Source organism: Cyprinus carpio, chromosome B20 (assembly GCF_018340385.1).
Source record: "Cyprinus carpio isolate SPL01 chromosome B20, ASM1834038v1, whole genome shotgun sequence".
Taxonomy (NCBI): domain Eukaryota; kingdom Metazoa; phylum Chordata; class Actinopteri; order Cypriniformes; family Cyprinidae; genus Cyprinus; species Cyprinus carpio.
The window spans coordinates 18,443,862-18,465,422 of record NC_056616.1 but is presented as its reverse complement, the minus strand read 5'-3'; the positions used below and the strand labels follow the sequence as shown (position 1 = coordinate 18,465,422).

General features: G+C 37.3%; 1 protein-coding gene and 1 pseudogene across 1 annotated transcript in view; both read left to right on the top strand.

Annotated features, from left to right (window-relative positions):
- Positions 1 to 1,970, top strand: part of LOC109049616 (syntaxin-binding protein 5-like) — a 74,006-nt gene extending 72,036 nt beyond the window's left edge. The window contains 2 exon segments of the mRNA XM_042746226.1: positions 1,173 to 1,393; positions 1,551 to 1,970. Of these exon segments, the coding sequence (XP_042602160.1) occupies positions 1,173 to 1,393; positions 1,551 to 1,592 (263 nt within the window). The 3' untranslated portion in view covers positions 1,593 to 1,970.
- A 4,208-nt stretch (positions 1,971 to 6,178) lies between these two features.
- LOC109050174 overlaps positions 6,179 to 21,561 on the top strand; it is a 220,867-nt pseudogene continuing 205,484 nt past the window's right edge.

Sequence of the window (21,561 nt, the reverse complement as noted above, 5' to 3'; positions counted from 1 at the left end):
GGATAAGGAGAAGTGCTTTAATTTCACTGTCGCTCCAGCTGGATGACATTTCTATCGCAAGCCATTTTAGCATTTAAAACTTTGGTTTGACTATCCATAAATATAAACAGTGTGGAGTGAATGCGTCATTTGCCTCAGATTGTTATGATTGGCCCGGAGTAGACGTCTTACGTCACCGCGTTCTGAATTTGTACGTGCTCATACCGGTAATTTTCCTTCTGCGTTCACAAACAGCAGAATTCCGGCAATTTACTGGTACTGTTACAGCTTCTCATACCGGTAAATTGCCAGAACGAATTTACCAGTATTTTTGAAAAGATCCTGTTCACACATGATCTCTTTACGGCAATTTACCGGTAATTTTCCGGAAAAGTCTGTATGTGTGAAAGGGGCTAATGAAATTAGATTGTACAGTACATTTATAAGGTGCATTACAAGGCATAATTAATGCATTAAAACTACTTTTATAATGCATTACACATAAAGGCTCTAAGTAAAGTGTTAACATATATTTTTTCTTAAATCTAATAAATATGACAAAAGCAGAGAACAAAATACACAAGCACATAACAAAAAAAAAAAAAAAAAGAAAAAAATCGCTGTCAACCGATTATCCAAAATATGTTTTTGTTTTTGTGTACTGTGTATATTTATTATGTATATATTTTGAAAATATTTACATGTATATATTTATATTCATATGATTTATATTATATATAAATATATTTAATATATAAACAACAAATTTTTCTTAAATATATACATGCATGTGTGTGTATTTATATATACATAAATATAAAGAGTACACTCACATATGTTACGTAAACAAAAACTTTTATTCTGGATGTGATTAATCATTTGACAGCACTAATATATATATATATATATATATATATATATATATATATATATATATATATATATATATATATATATATATATATATATATATACTTTATCACAACTGGCACAACTGGTGACAACTAGACATCTAGCCTAGGTGCTTCCTGTGCCTCTTTGCCATCTTAATAAGTTCTGTTCTTAAAAATGGCTTCTTCACTATGTTGTTGTATCAGAGAGCTCATTTGTGCTCTGTTGTGCTGTCACCCCTCATTTGCAGCATTCTTTTCCTCCACTTCTTTTCACACTCTGCTTCCGTATTTGTTTTTCAGTCGGTGAGTCAGGAGCCGGGAAAGCACCACGCAGTCTCGCTCAGCACATTCCAGGTCCTGGGGGTATAGAAGGCATGAAGGGGGCAGCGTCAGGCATCGTGGGTGATCTTGCTCGAGCTCGGATAGCGTTGGACGAGAGAGGGCAAAAACTGAGCGAGGTGGAAGAGCGGACGGCAGCCATGATGGCCAGTGCTGACACGTTCTCCAAACACGCTCATGAGGTACAGCGTTACCACCGCTGACGCCAATAACAGATGGATCACTTTGTAAAAATAGAGAAACATTTATATTACAAAAGTTCATTTAATGTGCATTAGAATCATGTGGCAGTGCAGCTGGTGTCTCTAACTTTGATCTTCTTTTTACTCCCTGTTGCAGATGATGCTAAAGTGTAAGGATAAAAAATGGTACCAGTTCTGATCTCCGCAAAACAGCAGAGCCCAAAGGGACTCAGGAGTTCTCCTACACAGCCTTGTTCATCCGTAATCCTTCTCCCACTCCCATCTTTATCTCTCCTCTGCTGGACCAGTGGGATCCCTCGCTCTTTCCTAGCACAATATTAAATACAGTCTGCTTACAGAACTGCGGCACAGACTGAGAGTGGCCCAAATCTGAGGAATACCATACCATGATGGCGTCCACTCTTCCGTTTTTGTTTGTTTGTTTAATATCGCCAATCCCCTCTCATGGTGGCTGGGCTTTGCACGCCCTGGAATTCCATTTCTTCTCTCAGTCTTTGAATTGTTTTTGTGCTGTTGTTTTTTTGCAATCACGTCCTGCCTCTCACATCCGAGAGCAGTAAGTAGTCAAAAAAAGACAGACAGACTAAACAAAAAAAATACAATAAATAAAACAACAAAACATCATAAAAATCTAAAAAAAAGTATATATATATATATATATATATATATATATATATATATATATATATATATATATATATACATATACATAATTCTATATAAATCTCTGTAAAAATGCCATATTCGCTATTGACTGTCAAGGAAAACTGAAATACAAAGACACAAGGTGAAGCACGGAAAGAGCTCCGTTCACAGGAAATGATGTCATAACATGGAGGAGTCAAACCTTTCAGAAGAAGAGAGAACATCTCCCATCTCCAAGAAATTACTCAGTATATTTCTGTACATTTTTTTTTTTCAAAATTGCCCCTTTGGTTTAATTACCGTTGGATTATTTATTTATTTATTTTGCAAAAAAATTTAAATAATTTGCAAAATGAACTGTATATGTCTAATTAAATATACAATGCTTTTTGGGTGATATTTTTATGGAATTATTGTGAATATCACTACAATAATGCTTTACATTAAAGAACCATCTAGAGGGTTTATAATAAGTTGACATGATCCAGAGAATTAAATGACAGATCCATGTGGTAAATGAATGAATTATGAAATAACTATTTATAAACCAACCCTGAGTGATTTAATGATGGTATTTTCATGTGATACATTATACAGATGTTTAAACTTTCTGTGAAACTCCGCACAGAAAATATCTGGTCTGGACTGTGTTGTGAAAGAAAGTAGGCAAATTTAAGGTTTAAAGTTATCCATGTTTTGTTGGGTAGAAAGCCATATAGACCTCAACAGCTAGAACATTTGTTGCGATAACAACAAAAATGACATCACAGTCTTTTCGGCGTTGACTCTGGGATTTGATTTGGTCCATTAGACCAGCTTTCTCATTCCTGCATAATGCATAGATTTAATATAGACGCTTTAGTTGAACATGTAGAGATTGTACTTTAGTAAATATTCTGGTCCACATTTCATTTGTTAAATAAAAAGCACTTACTGTACTCTTGGAAGCGGCTCTTTTCATAACTGGAAATATGGAGCGGTTTTCCAGCTCTAATCTTTGGTGACTTGAGACTTGATTATAAGCGTGAAGTAGGGCGGAACGCTTTCACTGACTTGGAAACAATATTCATTGTAGTTCTGAATGTCAGGATAACAGGTTTCTTTCTGGTTTCACACTGGTGCTTCATGTGTGATGCCGTAACACAGAACGTGCTTCAACATCATCTCCATCTGTGAAAACAACTACAATGAGTGTTAGGTGTACATTCCAAACCAGAAAACTAGAATTTAGTAACATTAAATACAAAAATAAAAATTGTACAGCAAATGTCTTTCTTGTCCCATTTCTCCCTTGAAACCACATTTTAGTGCCATTATATTTATTAGTGGTTTGCAAGAAATGCTGCTATATATGTTGCATTCATCACATGATCCATTGTTGTTCCAGATACTGATGTTCACTTGCCTCTCTGCCCAAAGTTTTTTTGCCATTCTGTGAATGAGAGAAGTAGTTCGACAATCTGGGAGCATAAATTGACCCTAAGACAGTTGCCATATCTTTTCAAAAACGCCAAAGATTTTCTTTCATTGAGTTCTGTATTCCATTGACTGTGTTCGACAGGTGTCTGTGTCTGAAGTACCACTGCATATTTCACCAGTAACAGTGTTGAGGACTTTTCTGATGTTTTTGGCGCTGTGCTAGTCTGCCTTTCATGTGTTTGTATGCCATACTTCAAACAAAGAAAAATGGGGGGAAAAAAGAATTACAAAGCAAAACGAAGCCAATCTCTCTCAGACTCTAAATGTTTCTCTGTGTTGGACTCTATATTCTCTGTAGATGTGTTTTCATGCCATGGTGTTACAGTGTTTTTCTGAAGACCGGGTTTGTTTTTGAATATCTCGCTTGTACGTCATCTCTCCTGATTAACTAATTAAATTATATTTGTACAATGTGTATTTTTCTCTGCAGTACTGTATTTCCCTGAATAGATATCCTTTCTTATTTTTAATCATCAATTATTAAAAAATTATTTTTATATATGCTTTGAGGAGGATGTAGTTTGAGCTTACTTGTCTTCATATCTTTGTTTTCTGTTGTATGATCTGTTTGTTTATGCCATCATTGACAGAACAGGGTGATTTCTGAATTCAACACGAGTGAGTGAGCTTTTCCTTGAAATTGCCACATATAAGTGTGGTTCATTTTAAAAATGCCATCCTTTTGATTATGTGTGTTGGAAAATACATTTTGGAGCCCGACATGGTTGATACAATTCAAAACCAAAAATTGTTTTATCAAGATGTTGGCTCATGTACTCATGAGATATTTCCAGGAAATATTTGATGTCCTAGGTTGCTGTTTTGTCATTGTCAATCGATAAAGTATCCAATCCGCCGTGTTGAACTGTAATGCTGTAAATGTCAGTAATAAGTGTTCTAACTCCAGCAGAATTTATTGATCACAGCCTCAGTTCATTCATGACTGTTTCAGAGAGGTTTTCAGACTCACTCTTGATGTGAACCTGGTTGTTTGCCTTTTGTTATCTATCATGACTAAGGAGAAAAAAGTTATTGTTGCTTTCTTGGCTTAAATTTAATTTAATTTAATTTATTCATTTTGTAATGTTTCATGTTGACTTTAAGTGAATTGTTTTATTTGTCTCAGACAGAACATTCTTACCTGAAATATTACACTTTTAACATGCAGAAGAGCCTCGTTCATTTCTGTCCTGAATATAACCGTTATCAGTGGGTTGCAGTATTTTCTCATTGTAGCCAATTTCTTGTACAGTTTTATGCAAATTTCACATTGGATGTTTATGACTATCTGCTGCCACAAACAATTTAGAATTTCTGTAGATAGAAATTACTGTGCAATGGAAAATAAATGATTTAAAAATCTTTCCTGTGTTGTCTGGCTAATGGTTCCTGATCAGAATAGTTTGCAAAACTCCAATTTTATTAAACATGTAAAGTGGGAACAAAAGATTTATTTATTTCAATTTGTATTCTTTATAAAGACCTTTAAGAAGAGCATACTTATTTGCCAGTGTGTTGGCTGTGATTGGTTGGATGTTGCCTAACCACGCCCACTACAATGATGTCACGTCAGGCAAATTACATGATTATCACACAATCATATACCCATCTGGTATATATATATATATATATATATATATATATATATATATATATATATATATATATATATATATATATATATATATATATATATTTTTTTTTTTTTATTATTTTTTTATTGTGACTGCTTCCTTCTTTGTTGACTAATGTTCTTATTAATTAAATTATTAATGACTGTTACATTCTGCTGAATTATAAAGGGACGCATAAGGGAACTTATCTGACTCACTTCTGTTAAACTCACCCTTATTGATCATGGAGGTGTACTATGATTAATACTGTAGTATCTCAAAGCAGTGAGAAGATATGAAAAGGATGCTGTTATACTATTAAAGACCACAAGGAGGGGTAGTAAGACAAGGAAAAATGTTGATCAAACTGCATTGAGGCACGACTCTGGATAAGCTGAAGGCCTAAATCAGGTTTAATATGAAACAACAAAATGAAAAACTTTTTAACAAAAATCACCCCTAGAGCATAAATATTTCTTAGTTTGAAGAAGCACACAATTATAATAGTATGCATTTTGTATTTGTATGAACATATTGGGGTGAATTCAGGTCGATTGGGACACCTTTTGAGGAGTGTCCTGAATTCAATTTAATACTATGAATATGAATATTTTTTCCAGTTGCCAACTACTATATTAAAACAGGTGATAATTTAGTATAATTTTTATAATATTTAGGCTGCTGAATTAGCTTAAAATTATGTTTTTTTATTTTTAGTTTAGTTTAGTCGGCCTAATTTTGTTGCGTGCTTCTGTCATTTTTAATAGGTTATTTAGGCTATGTTTAACTTTACATTCAAGTTTAGTAATTCTAGTTCTTCAGCCTAAACTTATTTAGCCTATTTCCGTTTGTACAATAACATTTTTCATTTTCGTTTATAGTTTTTACGTTTAAGTTTTTCTTCTAATTTTATTTTTAGCATGCAAAATACTAACATCTTTATATGATGTGAACATTAGCTTTTTTCTAGGCCAAATATATATTTTTCCCAATTTTAAGGCAGGGGGCATCATAAGACTGTAGCATAAAGTGAAAAGCGCGTGCAGCAGCGCTTCTGATTTAAATCCTCTTCCAGCAGCAGAAAGGAGACACGCGCTCCCGCGCAGCACGCACACAGCAGACAGACAGCAGCCTGCCGTTACCGCAACATTTACCTTCCTCGGCTTTGCCAAAAATTAAAAGTCACAAAGTTTCGGATTTTTAAGAAGCGCCATGCCAGGGTTTCGTTTACCCCAAACTCTGACAAACTGACAGTTTTCACAGCGCTTGCCTATATTCAAACCGTGTCTCCTCACCAACCGTCGCCTCGCTGAGGAAAACCGATCTTTCTCGCCGCCAACGCGATTACGCTGCTCAGCAAATAGTGGCAAGAAGTCTGAAACCACATGTGCTCGTCTCCAAACCGGAGAGACGCGGTTACATTTGTCTTCAGAGAAGAAAAGAGTTGGCTTTAAGCCGTACTGACAGACACAAGGGAAGGAAGGACGGTCTCGTGAGAGCGCTGGAGAAGAGCATTGGAAATTAACGCGGTGCGTAATATTCACATTTCTTCTTGGCACTACTGCGCGAACAGTTGAAATAAACGAGGGGAAAATGTAGTCTTTGTGGATGGTTATCAGTATAGCCACTTTAGACGCTAACCATTACCGGTGAATGGCTCTTTAAACACGGTGAAGGGGGGCGGTAACGTTAGTTGTGGAGTATACGGCAATGCCAAGTTGAAGGGTCTCGACATTGTCAGTATTAATAAACGCTGAAGTGCCCAGCACCGTCTGTTTAACATTTTTGGGCTCGTGGATATTTTCTAAACATCCCCTGCTATCAAAAAGTGGAGAGAAATGCTGAATGAAGATGACATTTTGACTGGGATATTCACGTAAACCGCTGGCACACGCGCTGTCAGTCACCTGCTCACAAAGGTAAACGCACCTTTACTTAAATACCGTTGAAAATGATGACCAGTGGACCCAACATCGTCTATGAATGGCTGAAAACCCTTCAGCTGTGTCAGTATGTCGAGGCTTTTGTGGATAACGGGTACGACGACTTGGAAGTTTGCAAACAAATCGGAGACCCGGACTTGGATGCCATCGGTGTGTTCATTCCGCACCACCGCCAGCGGATTCACGATGCCGTGCAAAGGTTAAAAGATCATGATAAGGAGACGGCCACCGGGCTTTATTTCACTCTGGAGCCGATGCCCTCGGTCTCACCTATATACACGAGTCGCATGGTAGAGCAATGCGAGTCTAGGCTGCGGGGCTCCAGGTCATGGACTGAGCAGAGCAGTGATAGAGCGGCGCGCAGTGTGGGGTACATGGGGGCGTCCAGGAATCTGACGCTGGGCAACCGCAAGGAGCTGGAAGTCTACCCAAAGCTGAAGCTGAAGATCATGATCAGGGATAAACTCATTAGGGACGGGATAAATCTTGCCAAGCAGCCATACTCTAATAAGGTGAGTTGCTGTGTTTACTTTTTGTCCCGCGTCGGTATAAACCACGTGGCGTGCCCTTGAATCAGAAATTTGGATTGTAAACAGCCTCAGTTCGAAACACAAGCTCAGTATAAGGATAAAACCTGGGATTTATGTCATTAGAAGGAGAAGGTAACAGTACAGGACCGTATGGCTGGGATGCATGGATCTGGAGGTTTGATGACTGGAAATTTGCCTTAATCTGGTTTTCAATATATGATCAGTAGCCTACTGATCAATTTTAGACGCACTCCGTTTCTAATGGCTTTCTGGGATCAGTAGGTCAGCTAGAATTGATTGGCCTGTGCAGGAAAGGCCTGTGCAGGAAATGCCCTCACACTGCATTCATCCAACATTCAACATTGGATAATTCAAACCTGACCCATCTCCTTATTTGTGTGTGTTTGAGCACTGAGGCTGGAAGTTCAAGGTGGATACAGAATCAAAGGGAGAGAGCGCCTCAGAGAAGTTAGGTGAATGTTGCAACCTTGTATTAGATTGAGTGTTCATTACACTTTATTATAGATATTTAATGTGGGGGATTTGTTAGAGGTATCACTGGGATTTAGATGTACAACAACTTAATGCTCTCAGATGATCCCTGGCCTTTAAAAATAGGTGTTTGAGTGTGCACCACAGTTTCCCCTTTGGAAAAAAAAAGCATATTTCTTGTGATTTATAGTTCCCAGCAGCTGGGTAGTAAAATGACTAAATGAATTTCCAGAAAACTGCACAGCATTAGAAGCTGTGTGATTCTTCCTCTCTTGATCTGTTTATTGGAATGGATTGTTGGAGATGTGCATTGTTTTGAGGATTGTACAGATGGTTTGCTGCATTCAACCATCTGTACTTAGAAGGTAAGGTTTGCTTTGGTTTAATATCTTGAATCAGAATTGGATTGGTTCATGAATGTTGATGACATCAGTTATTATGAGGTCACAGAATGCATGGACATCCTGATTAGTCAAGACAAGACAGTAATAACTATGACAGCATATGGATATTTGAAATCAGAACAGGTCAAATCTTACTTCCTTAAAGGGGTTTATTCACCCAAAAATTAAAATTCTGTCATTCACTACTCACCCACATGTCGTACCAAATCTGTATGACTTTCTTTCTTTTTTGGAACTAAAAAGAAGATATTTTGAATGTTGCTGAGGTCCAAAGAGCATTGGATCCCATTGACTTGGAGACAGTTTTCAGGAGACAGTTTTCAGTGTCTATGTTTCTCAGAAGGAAGGAGTATTAAATGATGTTCTATTTTTGGCAAATTATGATGGCCATTTTTTTTCATTTAATGAAATGATCATTGATTGCTTCATAAATTGTCAGAAAAAGTCCACAACTTTAAATTAGTCGGCATTGTTCTAGTCTCGTGTAGCCAGAACTTCAGACTGATGGCAGAAGGTCTGGGAACTTTTACCACTTTGAAATGCCAAGGACTGCCCAAGAGGCCATATGACTGACAGGTATAACAACCAATCATGTTTCGCTTTGTGCCGTGTCATGTTTAGGGGCGTGGAAATGTATCCACAATAACAGAACAGTGTCTAAAACTTTTGGATGTATTTTAAGGAGTCTATGCAAACTTTTGGAAATCCAGCATTTAGTTCACACTAAGTGCTTTTTGTGACAGCTTTCTTCTTCCATGAGGGGTTTTGGCATTATGGCATCTTTGTTTCCAGGTGGAACTTTAAAGAACGTGATGCATACTACTTGCGGAAATCAAATAGAATTTGACCAATCAGATGGCGACTTCAAAACTCCTGAAGTGTTTCCAATTTTGTCTGCCATATGCGTCAGATGTTCAGCCAACGTTTCAATGTTTAGCATTGTTCACACCAGTTTGCATTGCTTTTTATGCTTTGCTGTTGCCATCTAGTGGTAAGGCATGCTGACCGTACCCCATACTTCAGGGATAGGCAACTTCGGTCCTGGAGGGCCACTGTCCTGCAGAGTTTAGCTCCAACCCTAATTAAACACACCTGAACAAGGCAATCAGTGTTTTCGGGATTACTAGATAGATACAGGCAGGTGAGTTTTTATGAGGGCTGAAGCTAAACTCTGCAGGATAGTGGCCCTCCAGGACCAGAGTTGCCTATCCCTGCCATACTTAGATCACTCAATTTTCACTTTTGTTGAAGTGGTGTAGTGTAAGTTTTGGGTATAGGGTTGGAGAAAGTCTTTTGAAGAAACAGACCAAAATTGTCCTTATTCATTGGTGATGTTTCCCTCCAGAGAGCTGTTACTGTAACCACATCATTGTGCTTGTTTGGGTTCACTGTAGATTGTCTTCTAATTTTAGCAAGCTTCTGATCCTCACAAGTCAACCCAAGCATTTAAAAGGCTCATTTGATTCAGTCTGTTCAGAAATGTCCTTGTATGTGTCTGTTTACTTAGAAATAAGCTCACAGCATATGGTCCCTCAGGCACTCAATGAACATATGCTTGAACAGCACAGTTGTGTGGAGTGTTCAATTCATTGTTGATTTATGAGACAACAATATATTACGGTGTGAAATTATGAAAGTAATTGTCACGTTTTTAGTTCCCATGTGATTGAGTTGAAAAGCATGTAGTGCTGATGTTTTATGTCAAAGCTTTATTGCTGTGGTAGATCTGTATACTGCTCCTGTGAGGTTTCAGTAGGCTAAATAAACTTAAACGGTGATGATCTATTTGTGTTACTCTCAAGATTGGATTTCGCCATAGGGTGGAACACTCATGTCTGATTTAAAGTATTAGCTTGATGGCTTTTCAAGTTCATATCAACCTCATGAGTGCTTAGCCACTGTATATGGTCATTGTGTGAAGTGTATTGTGGGAAACTGTTGTAGATATTTTGTGTCTGAAATGCGTGTTGCAGTGCAAATGATTTACTTGTCCTTGATGAAAAATCCGTGGTTTGATGATAATCTTCTGTAAATTATTCCCATTGAAACTCTGCATTAGCTTTCCTCACCTCTCACTTGACTATTTATCCACAAATAGATTACAGTAGTTTTATGGCTTGTGCAGTAGTGGTCGTTTTGTTTATAGCTGATCTTTGAAAAATGTCTGCTAGCAGCTCTTAATAGATCCTTTGACAGGCTGTGGAATGTCGTCCCCTCACACGCCAGACCATAATCCTTTTCATGACGCCACAAATGACCTTAGGGGAGCAATAAATACCCATAATGCTTTCCTTCACTACAGCAGAGGTTTATTTATTTAATGATGTCTTATCAGTTTTACTGACCAGGGCTCGACAGTGAGCATTTCACTCTAATTTGCGATTAAAAATAGATGTGTATGAACTGGAAAATTTATTTAGGAGAATGAGTGCGAATAAAATGTATTGAACATCCTAACTTGTACAATAGCCTATAACAAATGTATTAATTTCTTCAATTTATTTGTGGAAAAACAGTGATGCATCCTCATGATTATTGAACTTTAAAAAGGTGACAATTTAATGTAAATAGCACAGATGAGAAGACAGAAGAAGTGAAGCAGACACGCTGAATGAAAGGGCACACTCTACTCTAGAGGGCGCTGACGGAGGCGGAAATGCAGCCGTTACCCCGGTAACCCTGTAAACAAAGCAGCTTCTTTCTGTTTCAAACAGTCATTTAGATATTTATATTAGCTTTAGTCTTCACCATAGCACCAAATAATTCATACTTAAAGACCTAAAACATGGCTGTTCGTTATTATTGTTCACTAACACTTAACAGGTTCCATTAACATTAGTTAACATGAAATAACAATGACTGTATTTATTAATCTTAGTTCATGTTAATTTCAACTTTCAACAATACATTATAAAAGCAAAAGTTGTCTGCTAATATTATTTAATGGAGTTAACATGAACCAACAATAGTTGTATTTTTAATAATCAGCGGTAACACATAATATTAACTTCTGCAACAATTAGCTATTTCACATTGTTAGTTAGTTAACCTGTTTTAACTAAAGTTAACTAATGGGAACTTATTGTAAAGTGTTACCTATTGTTCGTTCGTTCATTTGAACTTTGATCTTTTACACTTTAATCTTGAAATGCTTGTTTACTTTATAGTTTTACTTACTTTATAAGGTTATTTAACCTGTTTGGGGGACAACACTTGTTTTTTTACTTTCTAAGTTATATATTGTGATAAAACAATATACTGTGATAAAAGCTTCAATGACAATTGTGAAAATTTGATATTGTAACATACCTAATGTTCATACAATTTAATAGGACTATAAATAATTACATAATTAGCCTGTAAAATAGAGTCTGAGGAATTTTTTTTTTTAAATCGTGTATTTTCTGTGTTCTGATAAATGAAATAATTTTGTTTGTAAATGTCTCTTTATATCCTCTTATTAAGCTAAAACACATAATTTGAAAAATTTGCATTGCGCCCCTAAATTTTTTTTAATGTGCTTCTAAATTTGTCAATTTAGGAGCACATGTGCTCCTTGGGAAAAAAGTAAGCGTCTAGCCCTGCTGACATGATAGATCCGTTAATACACACAGACATAAATGCACAATGTTGGCCCATGGTCTATATATTTCACTATTTTGTTTGAAAAAGTAGGTTATGTTCTGTACCTGCCATCAGGTTCATGCTGACTGCCTATATAGCTTACATGGCCTGTCTCAAACTGAGCTCTCTGCATGGAGATAACATAGGGGTTCACATCATTTTTTTGTCCAGTGAGAAAATGTTACAGAGGTATTGTAAAAACCAACATCACACTGACTCTTATTTTGAATGCCCTTTCCTATCCACATCTCAAAAAATAGCAATTTGTCATTTAAAGACTCTCCGTTTCTGTGTGTTTTCTGCAGAAGCATCATGCCCATTCAAATCGAGCCAACTAGATTTTAGACGCAATCATTTTTCTATATGCATATTATTGATATTTTGCATCTGGTCATGTTTTACTGCCACTAGCACACCTCAAAAATGACATAGATATCACCCCGTTTTTCTCCAGATAATATTGTTGCTTTCAAGGCAAGCTATGTTGGGATGGCTTCTATATGGTGCACAGAAATAGAAAAGGTTCAGAGATGCATAGGGAAATGTGATTGTAGGGCTTGTATATGGCAGCTTTAAATTATTTGATTGCACTCCCAATCAAAGGGTTGGAATCCCAATCCAAGGGCCGTCAGTAATAGTCTCTAATGGGAGTCGTGGCCTAATGGTTAGAGAGTCGGACTCCCAATCGAAGGGTTGTGAGTTCGAGTCTCGGGCCGGCAGGAATTGTGGGTGGGGGGAGTGCATGTACAGTTCTCTCTCCACCTTCAATACCACGACTTAGGTGCCCTTGAGCAAGGCATCGAACCCCCAACTGCTCCCCCCGGCGCCGCAGCATAAAATGGCTGCCCACTGCTCCGGGTGTGTGTTCACAGTGTGTGTGTGTGTTCACTGCTCTGTGTGTGTGCACTTCGGATGGGTTAAATGCAGAGCACTAATTCTGAGTATGGGTCACCATACTTGGCTGAATGTCACGTCACTTTCACACTTTTTTTCACTGTCACTTATTTTAATGGAACTCATAACTCTGAAATCAGATTTCGTTAAACAGGCTTCAGATTCCCCTCTATTCGCCCACAGACCTCCCACAATGCTTCACTTCCATTAGACCGCTCAGTCAGTTTTTATTTGCGTTGAACTTCAGTCAGTGTGTTCAGCCATGGACAGAACGTAATTGTCGGATTACCAATATGGATTTTACATTAACAGAAATACTGACAAATTGATACTTAGAGGTTTGCAGTCAATTGTGTTTGCACTGTCTGTAATTTGGTGAGACAGAAGAATAGTGCTTGATAAATAGTGCACAAAAGATGAAAGATAATATATACATGTTGTGGGAAAACAGCTAAATTTATAAATGTGCATCTGCAAATACACTAGCTACATTTTTACATCAATCAGTTGAAATTGGTGCTGTTTCTCCACATGAAAGGCACTAAAATCAAGCAAGCAATTTTGAGCATAAATGAGCTCAGGATAGTTAACATAGCATGAGCTGTTCTATAAAAGATTATAACTTTATCAGGGCTCCAGACTAATATTTGAGAGCAGTAGCACCAGCGGCACTAACTTCTACAGATGGTGGCGCCAGGAGCAGATTTAGTAGCACTGGGGGTGGTGTGTGGGGGTATTCAAAATAAAGATAATTTCAAAATTACTATTGTTTTGTATTAATAAGTGCAGTTACTAATAACGTTGCATGTTCATTTCTTGTTTATTGTTTATACCGATTTGAGAGAAAGGCCCTGTGTCCACCAAAGCTTTTTTCCCTGCGGCTAGCGTATTTTTTCAGTTGTTCTCAATGGGAGCACCGCGTTTTTTAAAACACCAGGAGCGTGCCGAGGGCTGAGCATCTTTTTCGCACTGAGCGCTGAGTGTTCAGGCTTTTTTTTTCTCGCTCATAGTTGAAGAATGTTCAACTTTGGATAAAACGCTGCGCTCATCACTGTCACTTTCTAGTCAGCTAACCAATCAGAGTGCAGGAGGGGCAGGGCAAATTCCACACCGATCAACAGTCACAACTGTCATTTTGTTACAACGACGTGTCAACAAGCGCATCAACGGAAAAAAAAAAAATGGAGGAGAAAATAATATTGCTGGTTTCTGAGCATTCAGAGCATTTTAGTCAGAAACAAATTATCTACCAAATCAGATACAAGTAACAGTTTAGCGGATATTCCGTAACATAGCAACCAAAGTGTCTCAACTGAAAAAAAACGATGCGCCACAAAAAGCGCTCACAGGTGAGCATATAAAGCAGAGCACCTCGTGTTTTCAGCTGGCTAAAAACGCTTTGGTGGACACAGGGCCTAAAAGCACTATGCTTGAGTTATGATGCATACAAAATTTACTGTTATTAACCCTCTGGAGTCAACTAACGTGAATACGCGTTTAGTGGCATATTCTCCTGATAAGACCGAAAAGAACTTAAATTACGCTTTCAGTTTTGATTGTACAGATAAGAGCAATACATCAATCGAATCTGTGAAGGGTCTACTTTTATTTGTATGCACACACAATAACAACAAAACTTTGTGCATTTATAAAATAAAGAAAACAAACAGTGCGCTGTCTGCCACCTTGGTTCTGCGTGATCTTGATTTATAAACGCGTTATTAAAATTAACTGTAACTCAGCAAATACTCAACACAGACACATGAGAGATAGATCTATAGAAAGCTTAACATGTCTACTTTTAAATTGAGCAAGTCTTATCAAAAACAAATATTCTGTGATAAAGTAATCCATATGAAAACAACGCGATGTCCAGTCTTTCACGTCTCCCTTCATTATATCTAATGCGACCACGCCCACGTGCCGAGCTTGCTAATGATATTACAATCATCTACGTGAAGTTTGTGGCAGGTAAACACCCACTTCACAGCAAACAAAGCAGCGAGACTGTACTTCACGTTTTTAAATGTTACTGTTCGCTTCGTGCTGAGAAGAATAAGACATAATTCACCTCAATAAGACCACTGAGAGAAATAAGATTTGGATTACCTCAGAAAGAAGAATGTGGCTTGACTCAGCAGAGATCATAAACATGAGTAAGTCTTTTTTATTATTAATCGACTTGTATAAGTTTTCATTATGCGGGCCTTTGTCTTCTTAGGTGTGAATCACACATATATTCATGGTCAATCACACCTACTCGCATATGCCATTTCGAAACAAAAAGTGTCTTAGAAAATTTTAATCAATCTATTGTTTTCTGTGAGCGCGTAAACGAGATGATTTTCACATCAGTTTGAAGCAAAAATTCTAGGCTACAAGGTCCATGTTTGACAGTCTTGTGAACAAATGTTCTCTAGGTGTTTTATGACCTTATTTCAGTGACTTAAAAATTGTAGTTTTTCATTAACCACGCATAAACATTGTTTTCTCAACACAATCATGTACATACATGCTATTTACATATTATTGTAGCCCAGTTTGTACTAGACTAGTATTAGACTTTAGCCATCTATATGTTTATAAGCAACTGAAAAAAGCACAAAAGTAAGGGGATGTCAAAACTTCACCAGGCCCCCAAAACCCCTTAGACCCCAGAAGGTTAACAATAGTAACAGGTGCAAAATCTACTTTTTATATACAGAAAATTTATATATTCCAGTCTTATTAAATGTACCATTATTCTTTTAGCATGTGGAACTTAAAAAAAAATGGTGCATATTGACTCTTTCAACAGTTGAAACAAAATACCTTCTGATGGTCATTCATGTTTATTTCATGCTATAACGAGGAAAGAAATGTTCGGTTCTCATGCCACTTGGACTGAGGAGCTACAGTAATCTGTCACAACACATTGAAGAGATATAAAATGGTATTTATTGTTTGAATTTTTTTGTATGTTTCATACCTAAAGTAACCTGCTGTGTCAGTTTTCTTTTTGGTCCGTGAAGTATTTTTCACTGTGTGAGAACATGTGTTGTGAGAGCACCATGGCTTGTTGGACACATCAACAGTAACGAAGGCTTTGCAAAGGGTCAGTTGGTCAATTGTAGCCTCCTTGAGTTTTCTTTATTTGCATCATTTTGCTTAACTGCTCAATTGTTTGTTGATTTTTAGTCAAATTGGCCTCAAATACTGGTTGTTGTTGTAAGAGTGCAGTTTATGATGACACTGCAAATCAGCATGTGCCGGAATGACATCTGTCAATACACTAAAATAACCCACCATACTGTATATCCCAATGGGCATAGCTGCATGTACTGTTTACAACAGCTGCATGTAATATGGCTGTAGAACTACACCATATGGCACAAACACATTTATGTCTTGTGTTAACAATGAATCTCCAAGCATCATATAACATGTCAAAGAATGGCCCAACTGGGAGTGTTTTGTGTTGGTGAACATTAAGTTATTAATTAATGCAGCACACATAGACACACAAAAGAAGAAAATGAGTAAAGTGCATGCAAATAAATAAAATGACAGAAGAAGTGTTTGAGAATAAGTGCATAAGAACACTTTTTTTCTCTTAGTGCTCTTGCTGTTTGTTAAAACCATTACGTTCAGTTGATTACTGTACCGTTAATGTGACTTTTACAGCATGAGAGTGCCGTGAGATGAAAGGTAGAGAGGCCGCTTTTCTTTCTCCATTATTGCAGAAAATTCTTCCCACCTGTTTTGGAATTCTTTGAGACTTCCTTATATGTTTCCATGGTGACATTTACATAAACACATTCCACCAAAGAGAGGAAAATGGGGGTTGATGGCATCTAATTACCTGTGATTTATAACGCTCTTTGACAGGGTCTGCACAGGACACATTTATTCAGTTTTAATCCCTATTATACTGTTAAGGTCCACATTAAGGTTTGTGTGCAGGTGTGTGCATGCTTGTCTGCTCACTGATTTTTTTTTTTTTAGTTTTTTATTTTTTTTTAATACTGCAAGTTGAATTCTAAATCCATATGTGCCTTTCTTTGATTTTTGACAAGTGCGATGATGACTGCTGATTTTCAGACAGATTCTGTTCAGCGTACAGAAAACGAGGGAGGACAGATGAAATAGGATGGGGATGTCGGTTGCCATGGCAACATTCAGTGGTAGTTTTTGTACTGGGATTGTGAAGGGACGGTTGTTTGTGGTTTTAAACAATCCAGCAATTTCTACTTGTATCATTATATTGGTGATATTATCATTTCCCAGAATTTTTGCATTAAAACGATTTTCTACATTTTTGATTTAGTTTTTACATTTAGTTTTGGTGTTTTATGAATGGTTGAGCGCAGGGTCTGTGGTGCTGTTTGCTTGTGTGCATCTCTGCATGTCTCTGTTTGTGTGATTAGCTTGGGTGCTCACTTTAGTTCTTACTGACTGCCGAAGGACACTGGCCACCAAACACACACACACACACACACACACACACACACACACACACACACACACACACACACACACACACACACACACACACACACACACACACACACACACAGACAGACACAGACAGACACAGTCCCATAGGCATATTTTTCCTCCATAATATGCGAGTACGCTTAAGGGAAAAAAATAGCATTTTTTGTCTCTGTACTAAAAGCACAATTCGGCTTATTCTGTTTTTCCACTGACATGCAAATTGACCAACCACAGTTGGTTTTGTTTTTGCATCCTGTTTAGGGGTGTGTTTTATATTGTTCCACAATATTAGACTGGATGAAAATGAAATAATAGTTGTGGAAAATGTGTGTCATTAAATATTGATGGTTTTGCAGGCATATATCAGAAAGTAGAGCACAATAGACAGTTCTGCTTATAGATATCTAATTTACTGTCTATTAAATGTCTCAATCAAATCCAGTTTAGTTGCTCTTCCAAAGCTCTCATTGTCAATTTGGTACCTTTTTAACACTGTTTCGATTCTTTGCAGAAAGATAATATTCAGCAGTGATCTTCAGCTTAGTGATGAGCTGTTGGAAAATGATTTCTTGAAATCCACATGTAAAGGCCAATACACTGAGGCACCAAAGAAATATTTAATGTAAATGTCAGGCAGTGAATCATCAGTCTGTTGGTCTGATGATCTCAGTTTGTACAACAGCGAGTCCTTCTCACTGAAGAGGAAAAAAAGCTTTCAGGCTTCTGAACAGCTTTATAGCCCCTAACCTTTCCTGTCAAATTCTCCAAACTTGCAGTAACAGTTGGTCGTTTGGACTAAAGCATTTGTTTTGTGTCTCTGCCCCTGGCCGTGTTTCTACAGATGGAGCCAATGAAATCGGGGAAATAAATGATTTCGCCAGTAATTAAATCAGAATGATTTATTTAAAGCATCATTTACCTTCTACTTGATTATTTAATATGTCATTACGCGCTGCTTCTGTGCTTCCATTCTTCTCAGGCGCCTGGCCATCAGCCCTGCATCCACGAGACGTGACCTTGTTCTTCATAGAAGAGAAAATTTACATTTCAATATGCATGAAGTAGCAACTAAACAAAATCTGTAATTGTAATTAGGGGATGGTAATCAGAGCTATCTAATGACAGGGGTTGGGAAAGGACAGTCAACAAATGACAATCATTTTAGGGCAAATACATGGCAATAGTAAAGTGGGACATTCAAGGGTTGATTTACATATCCAAATACCTGCACATATCCAAATATAGATCATTTACATGTCTAGGTATCTATCCTATCTGTAAAAAGTGACAAAGGACTTTATTCAAATCAATTATGTATCAGAAATGCACCAGAAAAAAAAATTATATCTGGGTAAAATATTTTTTGACATGTATGGTGTCACCGGCCTTATTCACTGTGATTGATTGTCCAAGAAAAATGCACATGTTCTTTAAAGAGCCAGAGGTTATAACTGAATTGAAGCAAAGCCATTTGCTGTTTCGAGCAAAAATTGCCTTTGGTGTGTGTTAGATGCCTTAGACATGATGGAAATGGAATGAAAGGTCAGAGGTTGTAACATTAACAACACATTCAGTCAGATTCAGATTGTACAGTGCTATTGCTTTGTGTCACAGATGTGATTTAAATCTGTGTTGGCAATGTTTCATTGTTTAATGATGTGTTGGAGGAAAAGCCAGTCACAGTAGTTTGATGGTTTTTGGTGAGAAACTTTAGGACGTAAATGCTCATAAAGGACAGTTCTGGCTTTTGAGCTGCTGCTTTGTTACTCGTCAAGGCAGGGCTTCACGCTTACCTTTTTCCCAAGGAGCACATGTGCTCCTAAAATGAAAAATTTAGGAGCACATGTAAATTTTTCACATTTTGTGTTTTAGCTTAATAATGGTTCAGTAGAGAAGTTTACAAACACAATTATTTAATTTATCAGAATAGTACACAGTACACAAGGTTTTTAAATTATTTTGCTTCAGACTATTTAATAGGCTAATTATGTACAGTCATGGCCAAAAGTTTTGGCAGTGACACAAATTTTGTGTTTTGCAAAGTTTGCTGCTTAAGCTGTTGTGGTGTTCATTCACATTGTTTCTAGATTATTGTGTAGAGTGATCAGATGCATTTTAAATAATTGACCAGCTAACATTAATTGATTAATCATATCAGCAGCACATTTGAAAGTGTGAATGAGTACTAGTGAATGAGTCAAGTGAAATCACTATCATACTAATTGGATTATAAGAGCAGACTAATTGCTATAAAAGGAGGGAAGAAGCGCTTCCAATCATTGTGTTCTTGTTGGCAATAGTTACCTCCAAAGAAACAAGTGCAGCCATCAAAACTTTGCATCAAAATGTCCTCACATGCAAGGAAATTGCTACAAAGAATATTGCACCTGAAAGAACCATTCGACTGCAGTGAAAAAGTTTTTCAGTTCAATTCAAGTTTATTTGTATAGCACTTTTCACGATACAAATCCTTGCAAAGCAATTTTAAAGAAAATTAAGTTTCTACAATATATTTAGTAATAGCTTATCAGTGGTGACTGTCAATTAATGTACATATGGCAGAAATGTACGAAAAAAGTCTTCAGGACGTCCCAGAGTGTCCAGCAAGTGCCAGGACCGTCTCCTCCTGAGGAGTCAGCTACAGAATTGTGTCTTCACCAGTGCAGAGCATGCTCAGGAATGGCAGCAGGATGGTGTGAGAGCTTCTGCACGCACGATGAGGCAAAGACTTTTGGACAACGGCCTGGTGTCAAGAAGGGCAGCAAAGAAGCCACTTCTCTCCAAGAAAAACATCAAGGACAGACTGAAATTCTGCAGCAAGTACAAGGCTTGTACAGCAGAAGACTGGAAGAAAAGGTGAACACTACCATGAGTTCTGTGTTGTGCCAACTGTAAAACTTATATGCTTTTCATTGTTTTTCAGTATACCATAGAAACGTGGAAAAATAATCTACAAACACTGAAGCAGCAAACTTTTGTAAAACTAAATTTATGTCACTGCCAAAACATTTGGCCATGACTGTAAATAATTATAGTCCTATCAAATTGTATATACATTAGGTATGTGACCGTATCAAATTTTCACAATAGTCATTGAAGGTTTTATCACAGTATATGTTTTTATCACCATATACAATTTCCAATTACAATTTTCTTTTTAACATCCGCTGATGCTCCACTCAGGGCTTCCGTAGTTCCGAATGGGTTCAACCCTCCCCCCGTGCGTTTGGCATAGAGACATGCTCCCTACAAAATGAACAAGACCGCGGCAGCACAAGCACACCTGCCAAAAAGCAACCTACAGCAGTATTACTCGTTGCGCAGCTCGTCAAGCTTTACTTTGTGGCTCGCATGGCAGTAAATAATACAGTGATATGATCATGTAGTCAATACATTAAAAACAAGCAGGGCTATAACATAATAACCCATTAAAAACACATCATGTCTACTCCGGACATGAGTGGTGAGATCTGACAGAAGACAATATAACCAAGTGATGTTGTCTACACTGGATGCAGCGCGATTCGACACGATCCCCATCAGTAAACTGATGCCTCGTTCTATTTATGACGAACTGTACTGACACTACGTTCAGATGATTTGCAACTGTAGTGTGATGTCATCAACTTTAGACCGACAGACCGGCACAGCAGGCCGCAGCACGACAACTCTCGCATCCGGTGTAGACCCGGTTAGATGGTGTCTGCTCTATTACAAATAATTTATATTTTAAAAAAATTTTTTTTTTTTTTTAAAAACCAGCGGCATTACAAGATAGAAATATAGACTAGAAAATATATTTACACTTGCTCTGTCCTACGTCCATGACACTGACTGCGGAGTTGCAAGTTTTAATCTTAACGCTCTTATCGCTGAGTGTGCACTTGGATGGTTAGATGCATAATTGGCTGGTGTATATATAAACATATAATATATATATATATATATATATATATATATATATATATATAAAAAAAACAAACTTAAGGTCTTTCCAGCATTAAGGTAGTCCTGCTTTTTTTTTAATGATCTTTTCTGTTACAAATT